The sequence below is a fragment of the Hylobates moloch genome, unplaced genomic scaffold, assembly GCF_009828535.3.
Source record: "Hylobates moloch isolate HMO894 unplaced genomic scaffold, HMol_V3 SCAFFOLD_18, whole genome shotgun sequence".
Taxonomy (NCBI): domain Eukaryota; kingdom Metazoa; phylum Chordata; class Mammalia; order Primates; family Hylobatidae; genus Hylobates; species Hylobates moloch.
The window spans coordinates 60,916,018-60,933,353 of NW_026652293.1; the positions used below are offsets into that span (position 1 = coordinate 60,916,018).

Sequence of the window (17,336 nt, forward strand, 5' to 3'; positions counted from 1 at the left end):
TTGGCAGACCAAGGCGGGCGGATCACCTGAGGTCAGGAGTTTGAGACCAGCCTGGCCAACACGGTGAGACCTCGTCTCTACTAAAAAATACCAAAACTTAGCCTGGTGTAGTGGCAGGCGCCTGTAATCCCAGCTACTCAGGAGGTTGAGACAGAAGAATCTCTTGAACCCGGGAGGCGGAGGTTGCAGTGAGCTGAGATCACACCATTGCACTCCAGCCTGGGCAACAAAAGAGAAACTCAAAAACAAAAACAAAATCACCAAGTCTCAGACTCCTGGGAGACAGACCCCAGCTCCGACCTTCCAGTGGGATCTCATTAACTCCTGACACTGACCTTCCAATTAGGATGATACACCTTCCTTTTAAAATATATTTATTGAAATACAAAGAGTCAATATAAAGAAAAATAGAGGTCACCATACTTGGCCACAGTTAGACCGCTCATAGGCCCATGGCTGCTACAGCCATGGGCAGGACACAGAGGGAGTCCAGCCTCTACTGGTACGTCTGGGCAGGTTCACCTTTGCAGGGCAAGCCAGGGGCCATCCCTGCTATGCGAAACCTGAAGGTTTTCCAGGAAGCTGGCTGCTCCAGAGCTAGCTGTCAAGTCTTTAGCCCCACAGGCTGGTGCCCAGAGCCACTTCCACAGGAGCAGCCTCAGGCTTCACCCACACCCGAGGAGCTTCCGAGGCAGGTGGCAAGCAAGGTGAAGGGAGAGTTCAGGGTCCCACAATAGCAGTGAGCAGGGTCCAGCCATCAGGCCTCAGAGCCTCTGTCATGCCACCTGCGAGACGGGCTTCTCCTGTCCCCACTGTGTCCCCGCTTCCTCCTCTTACAGCAGGGGGAGTTGGAGTCGGAGTCGTGGTGGTGCCTGGGCCTGGGGAGACCAAGGGCAGTCACTCGGAAGGAGTCAACCAGGCCTCCACCCCAAAGATGCAGACATGGACCAGGGCATACCTCTCGGGAGATGTGGGAGAGCAGGTGGCCTCAGCTGGCCTCCTGTGCTCTTTGTCTTTCCTCTTCTTCTCTTTCTTGTGTTTCTTCTTTTTCTTTTTCTTCTTCTCCTTCTTGCTTTTCCTGTGGCTTTCACAACTACAAGGAGGATACAAAGTGTGCCTCAGACCCTAGTCTTGCAGGCCAAGACAGTGAACACAAGCAGGCCTCATCCAGGAGATGAAGCCACCATCCACAAGTGCGTCTTTAAATCAGTTAAATCAGACTACAAATTCCACTCCTCAGTTACGTAGTCACGTGGCCAGTGGCTTAGAAACAGATGCAATATCCCCATCTCCACAGCACGGCCCTGCCCCACCCCAGCTGTGCAAGGGCAGGTTGACACCTTCCTACCTGCACCCACCAGGCCACTCTTGGGGTCAGGCCCAGGTTCACCACCCAGGAGAAGCCCTGGCGGTGCCACCCACGGCAGGAAAAGGCCCCGCCCCAGGTCCTGAGTGCCCTCCCACGGCACAGCCCCCGACCACTGCCAGTACTTAGGACCTCTCTTCAAGGGTGACCCGAGGAACTCCCCTAGAGAAAAACCTAGGAGTAAGTGGGACAGGAAGTAAAGTAGGGCAGGCCACCGGCCGGGCCGGTGCGCCAAGAGAAGCTGCCACCTGCCCGAGCGGGAGCCGCTCCGGTCCTCCCGAGACCCTCCAACCCCGGGGCGCAGCTCGCCCAGTTGGCGCAGCCTCACCTGCTTTCCGTCTGATCCTCCGCTCGCGGCTTCCTCCTGGCCGAGGCTGCCGAGGTCCCGGACCCGCCGCTCTCTACGCGGTGATGCTGCGGGAGAAGCGAGTTCTGGGGAGGAGTCTGCGGGCCGGCCCCACACCACGCCCCGCAGCGCCCCAGGGAGCTCCGTTCAGTGCCCCCGCCCCGCCCCACCCCTGTTGGCCCCTGCTGCGGTCAGGCGGGGTGGGGGATTACCGTGAACACAGACAGCCCCAGTTTGGCGGCCTCCTTGTCCTCTCGGGACATCGCCACGCGGCCCACGGAGCCACTGCAGGGACACGGCGATGAAGACAGTACGGCAGGGGCCCGCCTCACCCGAGCAATCGAGCCCAGTCCTGCCCTCCCCTGGAAACCCGACCGCACCTGGCGCTCCCCAGCCCCAGCAGCCGGTCCACGCCCTTCTCCTCGGGGTCGCCTCCTTCCCGCTTGCAGACTTCCGCGAAGTCCTGCAGGTGCGAGACCACAGGGAGCGCTCGGGACGGCCCCACACCCACGGCCCTCCACGCGCCCCCCAACCCGGGGAGTTACCTCCTTGCTCAGGCCCGTGGGCTGCTTCTTCACGTTCTTGTAGCCACTGCGAGAGGGCCGGGGCAGGCGTCAGGACGGACTGACCTCCTCCCACCACAGGTCCTCACCACTCCAGCCTTCGTCCTTAGGGTCCCGACCGCGCGAGTCCCCGCAGCCCCGCCCGCGCCCTGCCCGACCCTCAGTCCCCACCCAGCCCGACCCCCAGTCCCCGTCCACGGCCCCACCCTGCCCCGGCAGCGCCGTCCCGGGCACCGACCGCTGCTGCCCGCGGACACTCACAGGGCGGCCAGCAGCGCCTCGCGCTCCGCCTCCCGCACGGCTGCCAGTTCCTCCTCGCGGCTCGGGCCCGCGCACGGCGCCCGGCCCTTGGCGTACCAGGTGAGGTCGCGGCCCTTCTGCCAGCGGCCTACGGGCGCCATCAGCGAGTTGCCTGCGTACATAGACGCTGTGAGTCCAGCGCCCGCCCGGGATCCCGGAGCCCGGAGCCCGCCCGCCGCGCGCACCCACCTAGGTAGTTCTCTCGCTGCTTGTCAGTCTTCACGTCTTCCCAGTTGAACTGGTCCTGCCCTCCGCGCACGCCTCCGCGACTGGAGCCGAACATGGCGCCGGGAAGGCAGTTGCCTGGGGCCTGCGGCCTGCAACCTGCAACCCGCAACCCGGGTCCCGCTACCCACTACCGTCCGACCCAGGCCCGACCCCGCCTCCGCGTCGCGCGCCGTGACGTCACTCCAGCGCCCACTCGGCTTCGCGCGCGTCTGCGCAGCGCACTGCCCCGGATCTGTGCTCCCGCGCATCACCTTCACGTCGCCTTTGGGCGCCTGCGCACTGCGCCTACCCGGCCCGGCGCGGGAACGCTTCTGAACTGGACGTTTAAAAATGGTTAAAACGGGGCCGGGTGGGGTGGCTCTCGCCTGTAATCCCAGCAATTTGGGAGGCCGAGGCGGGCGGATGGCTTGAGGTCCGGAGTTCGAGACTAGCCTGTCCAACATGGTGAAATCCCGTCTCTACTAAAATACAAAAATTAGCCGGGTGTGGTGGTGCACACCTGTAATCCCAGCTACTCAGGAGGCTGAGACAGGAGAATCACTTGAGCCGGGAGGCAGAGGTTGCAGTGAGCCGAGATCGCGCCACTGCACTCCAGCCTGGGCGACAAAGCAAGACTGTCTCAAAAATAATAATGTTAAAATGAGCCGGGCGTACGCGCGCCTGTAGCCCCAACGCTTTGAGGCTGAGGCAGGAGGATCTCGAGCCCAGGACATCGCGCCACTGCACTCTAACCTGAACGAGTGAGCGAGACCCTATCTCATAAAGAAGAAAACACACAAGATGTGCCTAGCTAACACCGCCAATTGGTCACTGCTAGCCGCGATTCCATATCGGGAGCTTAACAAGGTAATGACCTTAATGATTTGTGGAATTTCTGAGTATTACCCAGTAAACTTCTGGATGAACCAGCAGCTACCCAGACACCCTCAGAGCACTGGTCCCGTCCCTGCCGTGTTAAACTGAATGTGCACCCTAACTCCCATGTGAAATCCTCACCCCAAGGCGTTGGTGCTTCGGAAGTGACTAGGTCATGAGGACAGAGCCTTCGTAAAAGGGACCCCAAGAGCTTTGTGCAGCTTTCCACTGTGTGAAGGCAGCGGGAAGCAAGTCTGCAGTCTGGAAGAGACCCCTTACCAGAACCTCAGCGTGCTGGGCACCCTGATTTTGGAGGTTGTGACGTCCCCTTGCTTCCCCTTTCCACTTTCATTCCCAGTGCTGACTGAGAAACAGAGTCCCTTGGCTACTCTGTGACCTCGCCAACGGTGTAACTTCCTCTGCAGACTTGAACCCGAGCCATAGCCATGAACGTTCCCAGGCACAGATGACAGTATCTAGGTTGTTGCTCAAAACACAGAAAGAAACTGGACCCACCCTGAGCCAGATTCCTTAAACCCTCATATAAATTCCATTTGCCAACCCCCTCCCCACGGACATACCTAGAGAGAACATTGATTTCTCTCACTGCCTATTGCAAGAACTGCTGCAGCCCACTCTGTACAAAAGCCCCACGAATAAATGCTCTGGGCGAATCACCCTGGCATGCTCAATCTGTAGAATCCTAACCAGCCCCATCTCAGGATGGTGTGGGGCACTCCCTTGTGGGAACTCTACTGCCACTTTTGGGGCAATTCCAGCCACAGGTTGAACTGGATGAAACACAGGTCTAGTGTCCTGTGGAAAATTTGTTTCTTAGTGACCCACTCCATGGGCCAGACTATTAGAGCAGCCTGGCAGACAGCCACATGTCTGGCTCATCTATCTACTTAGCAAGTACTGGCTGCCATCTCCCTTGTGAGGCGCTGCATGAGCTTGCATCATGGAGCAGGTGCATGGCGAGGGCAGAGCAGTAGGCCACAGCCAGGCACACAGAAGGTGACTGGCTGACTCCCGGGAAGGCTCCCTCGGGTGTAGGGCATCATCTCCTGGGTGCCATTGCGGCTTGCCAGGCCAGGGTGGACTTGGGCCATGTGGGCAGGGCCCAGCTGTGGAGTCTGACCACTGACTGAATGTCAGGTGTGGTGGAGAGGGGATAGCAGGGCCAGGTGGACATTGGGCAGGAGTCCAGGACGGCTCTGAGGCTCTGGTCTGGGCAACTGTGAGGATGAAGCAGCCACCTGTCAACATGAGGACTAGGTTTGTGGGGAAGACCTGGTTAGTTTTGAGCCCATTAGCCTGACAAGCCGTAGGCCACAGGAGAAGGGGTCACCAGGGTGGAGGTTGCAAGACCTGTGCCTGCTGGGTGGAGGCCCAGCTGGGGGCACTGGTCACAGTGGTGTCCTCTGTGACAGCAGCAAAGCTGGACCCAGGAAGGTGGCGGTCACGGAGTGGAGGGGCAGTGGAGATCCCAGGGGAGCCCACTATAGTGGGAGGAGGCTGGGTACAGTGGAGGAGGCCAAGTGAGTGCACAGAGTGGCTGGGCAGCTGGCTCTATATGCCACAGGGATTGAGCCACAACTTCAGAGACAGGGGCTCCAGGGAGGCTGCTCAGGAAGTAATCCTGCAAGGCAGAGTCCCAGGTGGCCACACAGCCCATCCATATGAGGTCAGGCACTGCTGGGTCACAGGGACAGGGGCAGGGCCAGGGGACGTCCCTTGCAGGCTCTTCTCAGCAGAGCTGAAGGCTGGCAGGACGAGCAGAGGGCCAGGAACAAGCTTAAGGGGCGAGGGACAGGCCTGCGAGGTGGGGACACTGCCCAGGCTCCTCAGTTATAAGTACTGTCATCACAGGGGCATGACAGAGCACACTCCCACCTCCCTGGCAATCCCAGAACACCACCGCAAGAAGTCTTTGTTGGGCACTCCAGGTGTCAGAGAGACAGCCTGCCAGGTGGGACCCAGTAACATCCCAGGACAGGGACAGGAAGCAGTCCAGGCCCTGAGCTGTCCAAAACCTGGGCTGGTGTGCGTGTGGAAGGTGCCTGCACATTAGCTGGAGCTGGTCCTGAGTGAAATCAGCCTCTGGACAGATGAAGCAGGGTCCGTGGATCTCCCTGGGCTGTGTGTAACTGCAGTGCTCTGCAGACCCCATTAGGAGTCAAGGACAACCAGGGCTGGCTGCTCCTCTGGGGACCCTCCCAGGACAGGACCTTCCCTGGGGCAGCCTGGGAATGCGGGGCCAGGGTAGGGAGCTGCAGGCTATGGTCCAGATGGTCCTAGGACTGCCCCACCAAGGTTGATGCCTGAGTCCCACAACACCCAGCCCCTCCTAGGAACCAACCTGAGGGCCACTGTTCTGTCAGAAGGGCAGTCGCCTTGGTGCCCCTGAGGCTGGGAGGGCAGAGCTTAGAGCTTGGTGGTGTTAGGTACTGCCCACATGGTTGTCCATGTACACCACAGCCCCAGAGCAGTGTCCAAAACCCACAGGTTTGATCTACACCAACCCTCACCCTGCTGCTAGTCCACTGAGCCCTCTCTATGCTTGAGCTAGTGCCTTTCAGGGGACGAGCTGCCAGTCTGGGGCACACACCAAGTGGGGAGACAGACACAGACTCCAGGTGGCAGCTTCAAGAACAAGTGATTTAAGAACAGCCTTCCCATCTTAGCAATGTCCCGGGGTGGCTGGAGCCACGGTCACTTCTTGGTCCTGGTCCAGAACTGTCGGTAGCGCTCCACATGAAAGTCATCGCTGAGCTCATGCTCGTACTCCTTCCTTGACTGGAGCTGAGCCTCACGCTTCCGCAGCCTGGCCCGGCGCTCTTCAGGAGACAGGGTGTCCAGATCTATGGGCATCTGCAGGGGACAGACCAAGTTTCGTCCATGTGGATCGAGGGACCTTGAGAGCTACTGGGGGGACAGCCCAGGGCCTTCCTCTCAACTTATGTCTTCCATCCTATGCTAGCTTAATTTTCAAACATTCTTATTGGTGTCTCCCTTCAAAGCTTTCAATCTTTAAAATAAATTGTTCTGTGTTTTCCCCAGATTTGATGTTTTTAAAAACACACAAGGCCAGGCATGGTGGCTTACTCATGCCTGTAATCCCAGTGCTTTGGGAGGCCTAGGTGAGAGGATTGCTTGAGCCCAGGAGTTCAAGACTAGCCTGGGCAACACAGAGAGACCCCATCTCTACAAAAAAAATCTTTCAAAAAATTAGTGAGGCATGGTGGTGTGCACCTGCAGTCCCAGCTACTCAGGAGACTGGGGTGGGAGGACCGCGTGAGCCTAGGGGGTCAGGGCTGCAGTGAGCCGAGATCGTGCCTCTGCACTCCAGCCTGGTTGACAGAGCAAGACCCTGTCTCAAAAAATAAATTTAAAAAATAAAAACACACTACTGGTTAGTCCTATCTAATTTTGGTGCTTAGAGTCAGTTTTGGATCTAAGCCTTCCTCCACTCCTCCAACAACCACCTGCTCCCCTGACTGCTGTCATGTGGTACAGTGACCACAGCCACATGTCCATCCGAAGGCAACTGGCCACCAGCACCCCCACCACAGCCTCGACCCCAGTCCGGCACCTGGAAGTACCTGGAGAGGGAAGCTTACCGCCAGCATGCGCCGCGGCTCCCTGTAGCGGATGTGGATGGTGGAGCCATCCTGCTTCACCAGCAGCACGGGGTAGAGTCGTGCATAAGCCTGGCGGTGCACACGAGTGAGTGAGGCCCTGCTGCTGTCAGCTCGCCAGGAGGATGCGTGCAGGCGGCGGAATGCAGGTCCGGTGGCCTTCACGGTGCTCTGCCTCAGCCAGCTGCAGATAAATGTGTAAGCACTGGTCAGCCGACAGTGCTGCAGCAAAGTGTCAACATGACTGAGGCTGGCTGTGATGGGGCACTGCCGGGCCACAGGAGACACTACCAGAGCTGGTGACCCGTGCCAGGGGCAGGATGAGCCTCGGGGCTTCCTAAGGAGCTGCAGGCTGTGGTCAGAGCCGTTCTGGCCCCCTAGCCAGGAAGAAGCTGCCAGGCTGAGCAAGGGCACAAAGCTTCCAGCACAGGGGACAGTGGACAATAGCAAGGACTAGGGAGGATTAGAATGGCGGTTTCCTGCTGAAGAGAGGGGTTCCCTGGGGTGGCCCCTGAAAGTAATCCCCAGGGACCTAAAAGTCCATGCTTACCCAAGCAGGCTGCCCACGGCCGCCATTCCTCCTTAGAGCCCCAGTGGCACGTGGAGGTGGTCAGTACAGGCCCTGACGTGCAACCTGCTAGGCAGAGAATGAAGAGATCTTTTTTAAAAGGAAGGTTCTTCCACCTAATGGGTTCTCATCAAATCCCAGCCCAGGATGCTTCCAAGACACATGTAATCACCACGCCACTCACGAACCTCTCCCAGCAACCCTTGGACTTCTCAGAACCGCCTGTAGAGGTTTTTCCAAAAGCAGAAGTTGGTCACTACTCCCAAGGATTCTGAGTCAGCCTGCGGCAGGGCCCAGGCTGTCTGTTCTGGCCGTTACCGAGTCTGCGAAACCTCTCTGAATGGACTGCAGCCTCAAAAGTGGAGCTGAGGTCATCTCTTGCTTTCTAAGGTCATTGCTAGTTTTAATCAAAACCCAGTGAGGTGAGGATTGTCATGCTTGCTTAAAGGAGAATGGAGGCCCAGGGCTACTTTGCTGTGACCTGGATTCCCATGGGAGTCTGTGCTGAGGTGTCCGAGGTAAAAGCCCAGTTTCCAATACTCAGATTCCAGGAGATGAGGCTGCACGGAGGCCGAGCGCCCAGCTTCCTCTGGCGTACCCCTGTCTCTCACCAAGGAAGGGACCTGAAGACAGGTCCAGCTGCCTCTAAAATGGAAATCCTGCTACGTGTCCTATGCCCACATCCCTCTCCCTCGGCCTCACCAGCACGGGAGCCTGGGGCTGGTCCAGGAGGGTCTTCGGGGGAAGCTCCCTCTCCCTTCCTGCTAGACTGCATGAGGACAAGCGCCCAGTACAGGTGCAGCCCCCTGTCCCCTTCCCTGCCTCCCTCCCTCCCGACTCCACCGGGAGGGTACAGCGCCCCCCGCCTCTGTTCCCGGTCCACACGAGGCGCCAACCTGCGGCCGCCACAGTCGCTGCGGAGGGGCCTGAGGACAGGCGGTCCTGACCCCCACTGCCCGGTGGAAACTAAGGCCAGGGACGAGGCCACACAGGAGGTCACGGTACACTCACTGCGTTGGGTGCTGCCGCGCTGCAGCCTACGACGTCACTGGCAGGCGCTGCGTCGCGCGGTATGACGTGTTCCATGGCAGGGCGAGGCAAGAGTGGGCGGTGAGACACGAAGATATACCCCCCCGTTGGGCGGGGCCGGCGCGGCGTGATGTAATCTCGGGGGCGGGGCGAAGCCTAGATGGGCGGAGCCTGCGGGGGCGCTGTGGCAGTACAAGGACCCAGGCGGGGCCGGCGAGGAGGTGACCTCCGTTCCTACGGGGAAGACCAGGGCAGGCCGGCGGGGTCGAGGGGGACCCGCGGGTCTGAGGGAGGACGGAGCGGGGGAGTGCTGAGGGAGGACCCGGGGTAGGGAGCTGAGGGAAGATCCGCAGGGCTGAGGGAGGATCCAGGAGCGCTGATAGAGGTCCCGGAGGGCTGAGGGAGGACCCAGGGGTCCTGAGGGAGGACGCAGGGGGGCTGAGGGAGGATCTTCGGGGCTGAAGGGGCACCAGCTGGGCTGAGGGAGGACCCAGGGGGACTGCGGGAGCACCCGCGTGGGGGCGAGGGAAGGAGGATCCGCGGGGCTGAGTGGGCACCAGCTGGGCTGAGGGAGGATCCAGGAGGAGCTGCGGAAGGATCTGCAGGGCTGAGGGAGGATCTAGAAGGGGTGAGGGAGGATCTAGAAGGGGTGAGAGATGTCCCAGGAGGCTAAGGGGGGGATCTGCAGAACTGAGAGAGGTCCCAGGGGGCAGTGAGGGAGGATCCATGGGCGCTGAGGTGGGTATCTAGGGAGTCTGAGGGAGGATCTGTGGGGATGACGGAAGTTCATGGGGGGCTGAAGAGGCACGCAGTGGGCCAAGGGGGACCCAAGAGGCTGAAGGAGGATCCGAAAGGCTGATACAGCGGGGCTGAGGAGGGATCCGCGGGGTTGGCGGGGGCTGAGGAATGACCCTGTAGTTCACAGCAAAATGGAGTAATTTATGTCACAACGTAACCGAAATGGAGTGGGGAGGGCCCTAAGGAAGCAGCTGTCACCCATTTCTGAAATGCCAGCAAGGCTCGCTATTACCTTGTAAACAGAGCTTATTCCGGGCATTTCCACTGGCCTGCAGTATTCCAGATGAGATGTTTGGACCAGGGCAGGCAGATAGCATCGCCTATCTGCCTCAGCGAACCAGGATCACTTTGTGCAATGAGTTCATGAGACCAGGGACTTTGTTTTGTGAAAATTACAAATAAGGAATGAAATCACTTTGTCAGGCCCAGACAAACAGGGCTGGGAAGGACAGTAGGCTCAGGGTTAGTGTCTGAGATAAGAACTGTTTGCAAGGACTTTCTAAAAACCCCACAAGAAACCCTTTTGTGTCATTCGCGGTTCTCCTACTTTGACAAAATTTAGACCATCTTTAGGACTGCAGTAATTCAGATAAGATGCTCGGAATAAACACTTGCCCAGTAATGGCAGCGCCACCAATGAACTGAGGACAACTTTGAGCTTTGGCGTTGGGCCTCTGGAACCAATGAACTCTTTCTAAGCAGCTTCTGTGAACCTCTCCCTTTTCGCTGATAGAAGTTCCCTTTTCGCTGATAAAAAGTTCCCTTTACCCTTCCCTCACCAGGAGTGCTGGTGGCTTGCTGTTGTTGACGAAAAGAGTCAAACTCTGTAAAATATTTTAAGAGATTTATTCTTAGCCAAATATGAGTAACCATGGCCTGTGACACAGCCCTCAGGACAGAGGTCCTGAGAACATGTTCCCAAGGTGGTTGGGGTGCAGCTTGGTTTTATACCTTTTAGGGAGGCATGAGACATCAATCAAATACATTTAAAACCTACATTGGTTTGATTCAGAAAGGCAGGACAACTCGAAGCAGGGGTCGAGGGTGGTGGCTTCCAGTTTATAGGTAGATTGAAAAATTTTCTGTTTGACAATTGGTTGAATTTACCTAAAGACCTGGGATTAACAGAAAGGAATGTCTGGGTTAAGATAAAAGATTGTGGGTGGGGTGCAGTGGCTTACGCCTGTAACCCCAGCACTTTGGGAGGCTGAGGCAGGCGGATCACGAGGTCAGGACTTCGAGACCAGCCTGACCAACGTGGTGAAACCTCCTCTCTACTAAAAATACAAAAATTAGCTGGGCGTGGTGGTGTGTGCCTGTAAACCCAGTTACTCAGGAGGCTGAGGCAGGAGAATCACTTCAACCCGGGAGGCAGAGGTTGAAGTGAGCCGAGATTGCGCCAGTGCACTCCAGCTTAGGCGATAGTGTGAGACTCCATCTCAAAAAAAAAAAAAAAAAAAAGGAAAGAAAAAATACATATATATATGATTGTGGAGACCAAAGTTCTTATTTGCAGAAGAAGCCTTCAGGTATTAGGCTTCAGAGAGAATAGGTTGTAAGATGTTTATTGGACTTAAAGTCTATGTTGATGTTAATGCCAGAGAGGTATAATGAGGCATGTCTGACCCCCACTTCTTATGGCCTGAACCAGTCTTTGAGGTTAAATTTTAAGAGTTCCAGGCCAGGCATGGTGGCTGACACCTGTAATCCCAACATTTTGGGAGGCAGAGGTGGGCGAATCACTTCAGGTCAGGAGTTTGAGACCAGCCTGGACAACATGGTGAAACCCGGTCTCTGCTGAAAAATATACAAAAATTAGCCAGGCATGGTGGTGCGCGCCTGTAATCCCAGCTACTTGGGAGGCTGAGGCAGGAGAATAACTTGAACCCAGGAGGCAGAGGTTGCAGTGAGCAGAGATCGCATCACTGCACTCCAGCCTGGGTGACAGAGCAAGACTCCATTCAAAAAAAAAAAAATTTTAAGAGTTCCCTGGCCGAGGAGGAAGTCCATTTAGATGGCGGGGGAGCCTTATAAATTTATTTTTTATTTTTGGTTTATACTTGATAAAAACTTCAGCCGAATTAAATTTAAAGTTTAATCGAGCAATGAACGATTCACGAATCGCGCAGCCCCCACAAACACAGCAGATTCACAGAGACTCCAGCGCAGCCACGTGGTGGAAGATTTGTAGACAAAAAAAGGTAAATGATGTACAGAAATTGGAAGTGAAGTACAAAACGGCTGGATTGGTTTCAGGTTGGTGTTTGCCTTATTTGAACACAGTTTGAACACTCAGCAGTATATGAATAGCTGAAGTGCAGCCTCTGGGATTGGCCAAGATGCAGCTATTGTTACAGTTGCATACTTCTGTTAGGTTTTCAGTCTATCTACCTATTAAGCTAGGTTGCAGTTCATCTACAAGGACTCAAATATAGAAGTATGAAGTCCTTCTCAGGCCATATTTAGTTCACCTCAACAACTCCCCTCTTTTGGTCATTTTCTCAATTTTGAGAGATTGACCAAAACTTTAGTTGTTGTCACCATCACCATTGTAGATGTACTTATTTGCTCATGAAATCCAGTGGGAAACAGTAGAACAATGAGTTTTCCAAAGGTAGGAACAAAGACTGAGTAGAGGGTACCTCTTTATGCTGGAACATCCTGTTTACAGGAGAAAAAACCTGGTCTATTCTAGGATTTATGTGCATCCTTAATTTGATTATGTCACAATTAGCATGAGTGACTTCATTTTAGTTTGGTTTGTCCTGTTGGGACCTAGTGCATGAGCTTAGTCCAAAACAATGGCCTCCCATAATTGTGTTTTTTTTTAAATTCCCCCTTTTTGGTCAGGTTCTTACTTAGGTGAGAGTGTGACCAAAACTTGGGGCCTTAGCACCACTCTCTGTTACCATCATTTTGGGTTTCTGGTGTCAGCACATCATTCATAGATTATGGTATCCTCATGGTCACATATTTCTTTCAGCTCTTTCATTCCAGTTGAAGAGAGACCATTTGACATTCTAGAGATAGTTGCATGCAAACATTTAAAACCTTTGAGAGAATACAGTGCACCAGGGTGACTATTATTATGCCTATTGGGAGCATAATACCAAGAGCTTGGAGTATGCTCCTTACCCAGGGTCCCCATAAACCAAACTGCCTAAAATTAAATAGATTAAAGAATGAGTGAGATGAAGGGTCTACTTGCTTGACTAACTGATCTTTTTATTAATCCTCTACAACTGAATTCTTATAATCTACATTTAATGTATTCCTCCATAGGCCACAACTGCCAGCAGCTGCACAGGTACTTTTCTATTTAGCTAATTCTATTATTTAGCATAACTTTCACAAGAGAATTTAAAGTGTGTTGTGTAACGATAGCCTTTACAGTAGAATCTGCTAGAAAGCCTATTATGAGGGATACATTTCTAGTTATTGCCTATTTTATTCTAAACCATGGAAAAAGGACCTAACAAATGATGTCCTTTTAGAAAAGTGAAGGCCCCCTGACAATGTTCTCTTTAACCCATGATGTGGGTTAAGAGGAGTTTTTACTGATTATGAGGAAATGTATGTACAGTTAAAGTTTTGCACCTACATTGGGCCTTCGTCTTGTCTTTATCAAAGTATAAGGTTATTCACATATAAGGCTGGCTGCAAAATCCTTCACAAATAAAAGTATACCCTATAACTGAATATAATAGAACCCTTTTTCATTTCTATTGTTCATAGAGCCATAAACAAGGAAAAACTATTCAAAGATAAGAGTCTTATCATAGAAGTCTTGATCTGTGATCATGGGAAAAGCTGTTCACATCAAGGATGCCATCTTCTTCTGGGAAGAAACTTTCTGGGTTAGTTTTACCTTAAGGATTCCAATGGGTGTACAGTTCCAAGAGTGTAGAGGGACCCCTCTCAGTTGTTTATGAAGCCAAGGTTCAAGGTTCCAAAGTTTTGTTGCAGTGTAGAAGGACAGTCTTTCTCTGATGTTCTCAGAAGAGTCAGTCTTCAGGTTCTGGATTGTGAAGGAGTTGATTGTCCTCAGTGAACCATATAAAGTTTTATTTATCTAGTGAAAATATACTCTGGAATAATAATTAGCTGTTATAACATAAAACATGCATTGAAAATGACAGTGGAATGAAATTCATTTATACATGTTTAAATGACCCATCAGGTAGCCAAATGTACCTGAAGGTTTGATTATCTTCCCAGGAATATGGAACCAACCATTGGTTTTATTTTATTTTATTTTTTTTGAGACGGATTCTCGCTCTGTTTCCCAGGCTGGAGTGCAGGGGCATGATCTTGGCTCACTGCAACCTCCATCTCCTGGGTTCAAGCGATTCTCCTGCCTCAGCCTCCTGAGTAGCTGGGAGTATAGGCACCCGTCACCAAGCCCAACTAATTTTTACATTTTTAGTAGAGACAGGGTTTCACCATATTGGCCAGGCTGGTCTTGAACTCCTGACTTTGTGATCCACCCACCTCAGCCTCCCAAAGTGCTGGGATTGCAGGCGTGAGCCACCGTACCCGGCTGTGTTTTTTGTTTTGTTTTTTTTACAAGAATCATCTGCTTATTTATTTTACAGAGTAATTATTTAAATTGAGTACATTTGGGCACAGTAGATATTGGACATGAAAAGTATTTGTATCAGAATGGGCATCAGAAAAATGGCAACTCATCTTACACATAATAACTAGAAAATATTATTCTGTCTGATCATTTAAGTGTTACAAATCTTGAGAATGTTATACACTGAAGAAATTAGGTACTACCTTAAAATTAAATCTTGCTTGGAAATAATCCTTTAAAAATGATCTGAGGTACAAATCATCTATGTATTAAACGTGAGTCTTTGACATACAAAGAGTTTAAACAAATATATCAATTACAGGTCAGTGGCTCTTAAAATAGCTACCAGTCAGGTTCAAGGACACACTGTTCCGCAATTTCCCATAAGCTGGGGTTTTCCATTGCAGCCTCCACTTGCTCTTTGTTGCTTATCTGCGTACTTATATCTTCTGTTAAGTGGGTTCCTTCAGAAATGTAGATTTCCAACTTATGTTTAAACAATAAACACCGCTGAAGTTTTATTCTTAAGCACAGCCCCATAAGAATTGCCAAATATTAATGAGGTACTCTTGGTGTAAACTTGATAATAACAAGATAGTCTTCTTCATTTATCTCCTGAACTTCCATATAACTTTCCGTTACCAATTCCAGTTCTTCTAAAGTATTGGGCTTTTCTGGGTCCCACATAGTTCGAATCAAATCATAAACCTCTAGCACTTTCTTTTCCATGATCCAGGGCTGCCGGGCAGCTCCCCACTCAAAGAGGCCCGAGAGCCACAGGACCCTGCTCAGTGTCCAGGAGAGCAGCCTCAGCTCTGCCATCTCTGGCAACTGTGGAAGCACTGGTTTTAAACAGTTTTCGCAATTTACAAGTTAACCACATCCGTATATTAAATTTGGGTCATTTTATCTTTTCCATGATGAGTCATAAAATCCAGAACCTTTAATAACAAAAGCCTTAGAGTCTCAAGAGGGACAAGGTGGCCATCCTAGTTCTCCATGAGTCCATGCTTAACATTGGACTTATGTCCTCTTGAATACCAGTTGTTTCTCCAATTTATCATAGGTAATTTGACTCAGACCTTGGAGTTCAAATTGTATATCTAAACAATTTTAGTATTGGCTGGTTTAACATGAAAATCTGGCAAAGTATTTTCTTGGAATTTCAATAATTTTTTCTTTTTTTGAGATAGAGTCTCACTCTGTTGTCCAGGCTGGAGTACAGTGGCATGATCTTGGCGCACTGCAGCCTCCACCTCCTGGGTTCAAGTAATCCTCCTGCCTCAGCCTCCCAAGTAACTGAGATTACAGACTTGCACCACCACACCCAGGTAATTTTTGTATTTTTAGTAGATACAGGGTTTTTCCATGTTGGCCAGGCTGGTCTTGAACTCCTGACGCTGTCAAGTGATCTGCCCACCTCGGCCCCCCAAAGTGCTGGGATAACAGGTGTGAGTCACTGTGCCTGGCCTGTATTTAGTCAATTTTTTTCTGTTCGACTTGGGTTAGCAGTTTTATACAAGGGAATTTGGTTATTTCTGTCGTGTATAATAACAACATAATAACCATAATTATGATTGAGAATATATATTCAGACATATTAGAATTTTAGAAATCCTATATAATTTTGGAACATATTGTCCACTAAAATATAAACTGAAGATTAAACATCATTTTTATTTTGACAATGCTTCTATGTAACTTAACATGATAAATAATTCTGTTTACCTCTCTTTTAGAGGCTTTAGGGGCCCTCTGTAGCATTCCAAAGTTAGAGGTCGGAAAAGACCATTTTGGGGCCAGGCGCAGTGGCTCATGCCTGTAATCCCAGCATTTTCAGAGGCCGAGGTAGGTGAATCACCTGACACCAGGAGTTCGAGACTAGTCTGGCCAACATGGTGAAACCCCGTCTCTACTAAAAACACAAAAAATTAGCTGGGCATGGTAGCAGGTTCCTGTAATTCCAGCTACTCAGGAGGCTGAGGCAGAAGAATTGCTTCAACCCAGGATGGGGAGGTTGCAGTGAGCCAAGATTGCACCGTTGCACTCCAGCCTAGGCAACAAGAGCAAAGCTCCAGTCAAAAAAAAAAAAAAGAAGGAAGACCATCTTGGGCTGGGTATGGTGGCTCACACTAGTAATTCTAGTAATCCTAGTACTTTGGGAGGCTGAGACAGGCGGATCACTTGAGGTCAGAAGTTTGAGACCACCCTGGCCAACATGGTGAAACCTCATTTCTACTAAAAATACTAAATTTACCCAAGCATAGTGGTGCATGCCTGTAGTCCCAGCTACTTGGGAGGCTGAGGCAGGGGAACTGCTTCAACCCAGGAGGTGGAGGTTGCAGTGAGCCAAAATCACGCCACTGCACTCCAGCCTGGGTGACAGGGCAAGACTCCATCTCAAAAAAAAAAAAAAAAAAAAAAAAAACCAGAGAGAGAGAGAAAAGATGATTTTGAAAATGAAATTTGATTTGGGGAAGACTATTAAATATGTTAAAGGTTTAAGGCCAGGCACGGTGGCTCATGCCTGTAATCCCAGCACTTTGGGAGGCCAAGGCAGGTGGATCACCTGAGGTCAGGAGTTCCAGATCAGCCTGACCAACATGGAGAAACCCCGTCTCTACTAAAAATACAAAATTAGCCAGGCGTGGTGGTGCGTGCCTGTAATCCCAGCTACTCGGGAGGCTGAGGCAGGAGAATAGCTTGAACCCAGGAGGTGGAGGTTGTGGTGAGCTGAGATCGTGCCATTGCACTCCAGCCTGGGCAACAAGATTGCAACTCCATCTCAAAAAAAAAATGTTAACGTTTTAAAACATTTGATATTATGAACTAGAATTCCGGTTTACCATAAGTAATTCATTTAGCCAAAATGATGATTCAAACATTTTTCAAAAGGCAAAAACCTTTACTCATTAATAGAAGACTTACCTTTCCAAATAATCTGTCTTGTGTATTTCCCCTCTCCCCTTTTTTTTGGTAGTGTATTTAAAAGGCAAACAAAATCTTTCATTATCTTTCAATATTACATGAAAATTTTGTTCAAGAGAGAAAGCCAAATTTCAC

General features: G+C 51.8%; 2 protein-coding genes, 1 long non-coding RNA gene and 1 pseudogene across 9 annotated transcripts; 1 reads left to right on the forward strand and 3 right to left on the reverse strand.

The window, feature by feature from the left end:
- Positions 1–357: 357 nt before the first annotated feature.
- CUNH1orf35 (chromosome unknown C1orf35 homolog) lies at positions 358–2,994 on the reverse strand. The gene is made up of 8 exons (XM_032137710.2): positions 2,765–2,994; positions 2,537–2,687; positions 2,258–2,303; positions 2,093–2,175; positions 1,925–1,997; positions 1,695–1,780; positions 959–1,093; positions 358–878 (listed from the first exon to the last, which is right to left on the reverse strand). Exons 1-8 carry the CDS (start codon positions 2,856–2,858, stop codon positions 758–760), a joined length of 789 nt encoding a protein of 262 aa, XP_031993601.1. The 5' UTR covers positions 2,859–2,994; the 3' UTR covers positions 358–757.
- A 171-nt stretch (positions 2,995–3,165) lies between these two features.
- LOC131381827 (uncharacterized) lies at positions 3,166–4,336 on the forward strand. The gene is made up of 2 exons (XR_009210787.1): positions 3,166–3,649; positions 4,084–4,336. It is a non-coding gene; the product is annotated as an uncharacterized LOC131381827 (long non-coding RNA).
- Positions 4,337–6,300: 1,964 nt separating this feature from the next.
- On the reverse strand, positions 6,301–8,993 carry MRPL55 (mitochondrial ribosomal protein L55). 7 transcript variants are annotated; one of them, XM_032137712.2, is made up of 4 exons: positions 8,879–8,993; positions 7,850–7,933; positions 7,282–7,483; positions 6,301–6,532 (listed from the first exon to the last, which is right to left on the reverse strand). In XM_032137712.2, exons 2-4 carry the CDS (start codon positions 7,873–7,875, stop codon positions 6,374–6,376), a joined length of 387 nt encoding a protein of 128 aa, XP_031993603.1. In that variant the 5' UTR covers positions 7,876–7,933; positions 8,879–8,993; the 3' UTR covers positions 6,301–6,373. The 7 variants fall into 7 exon arrangements, with proteins under 7 accessions (XP_031993603.1, XP_031993602.1, XP_031993604.1 ...); XM_032137711.2 differs by having other exon boundaries at positions 8,764–8,920; XM_032137713.2 differs by having other exon boundaries at positions 7,850–7,936; positions 8,764–8,920.
- A 5,261-nt stretch (positions 8,994–14,254) lies between these two features.
- Positions 14,255–15,599, reverse strand: LOC131381825 (cytosolic iron-sulfur assembly component 2A-like; annotated as a pseudogene).
- Positions 15,600–17,336: the final 1,737 nt, after the last annotated feature.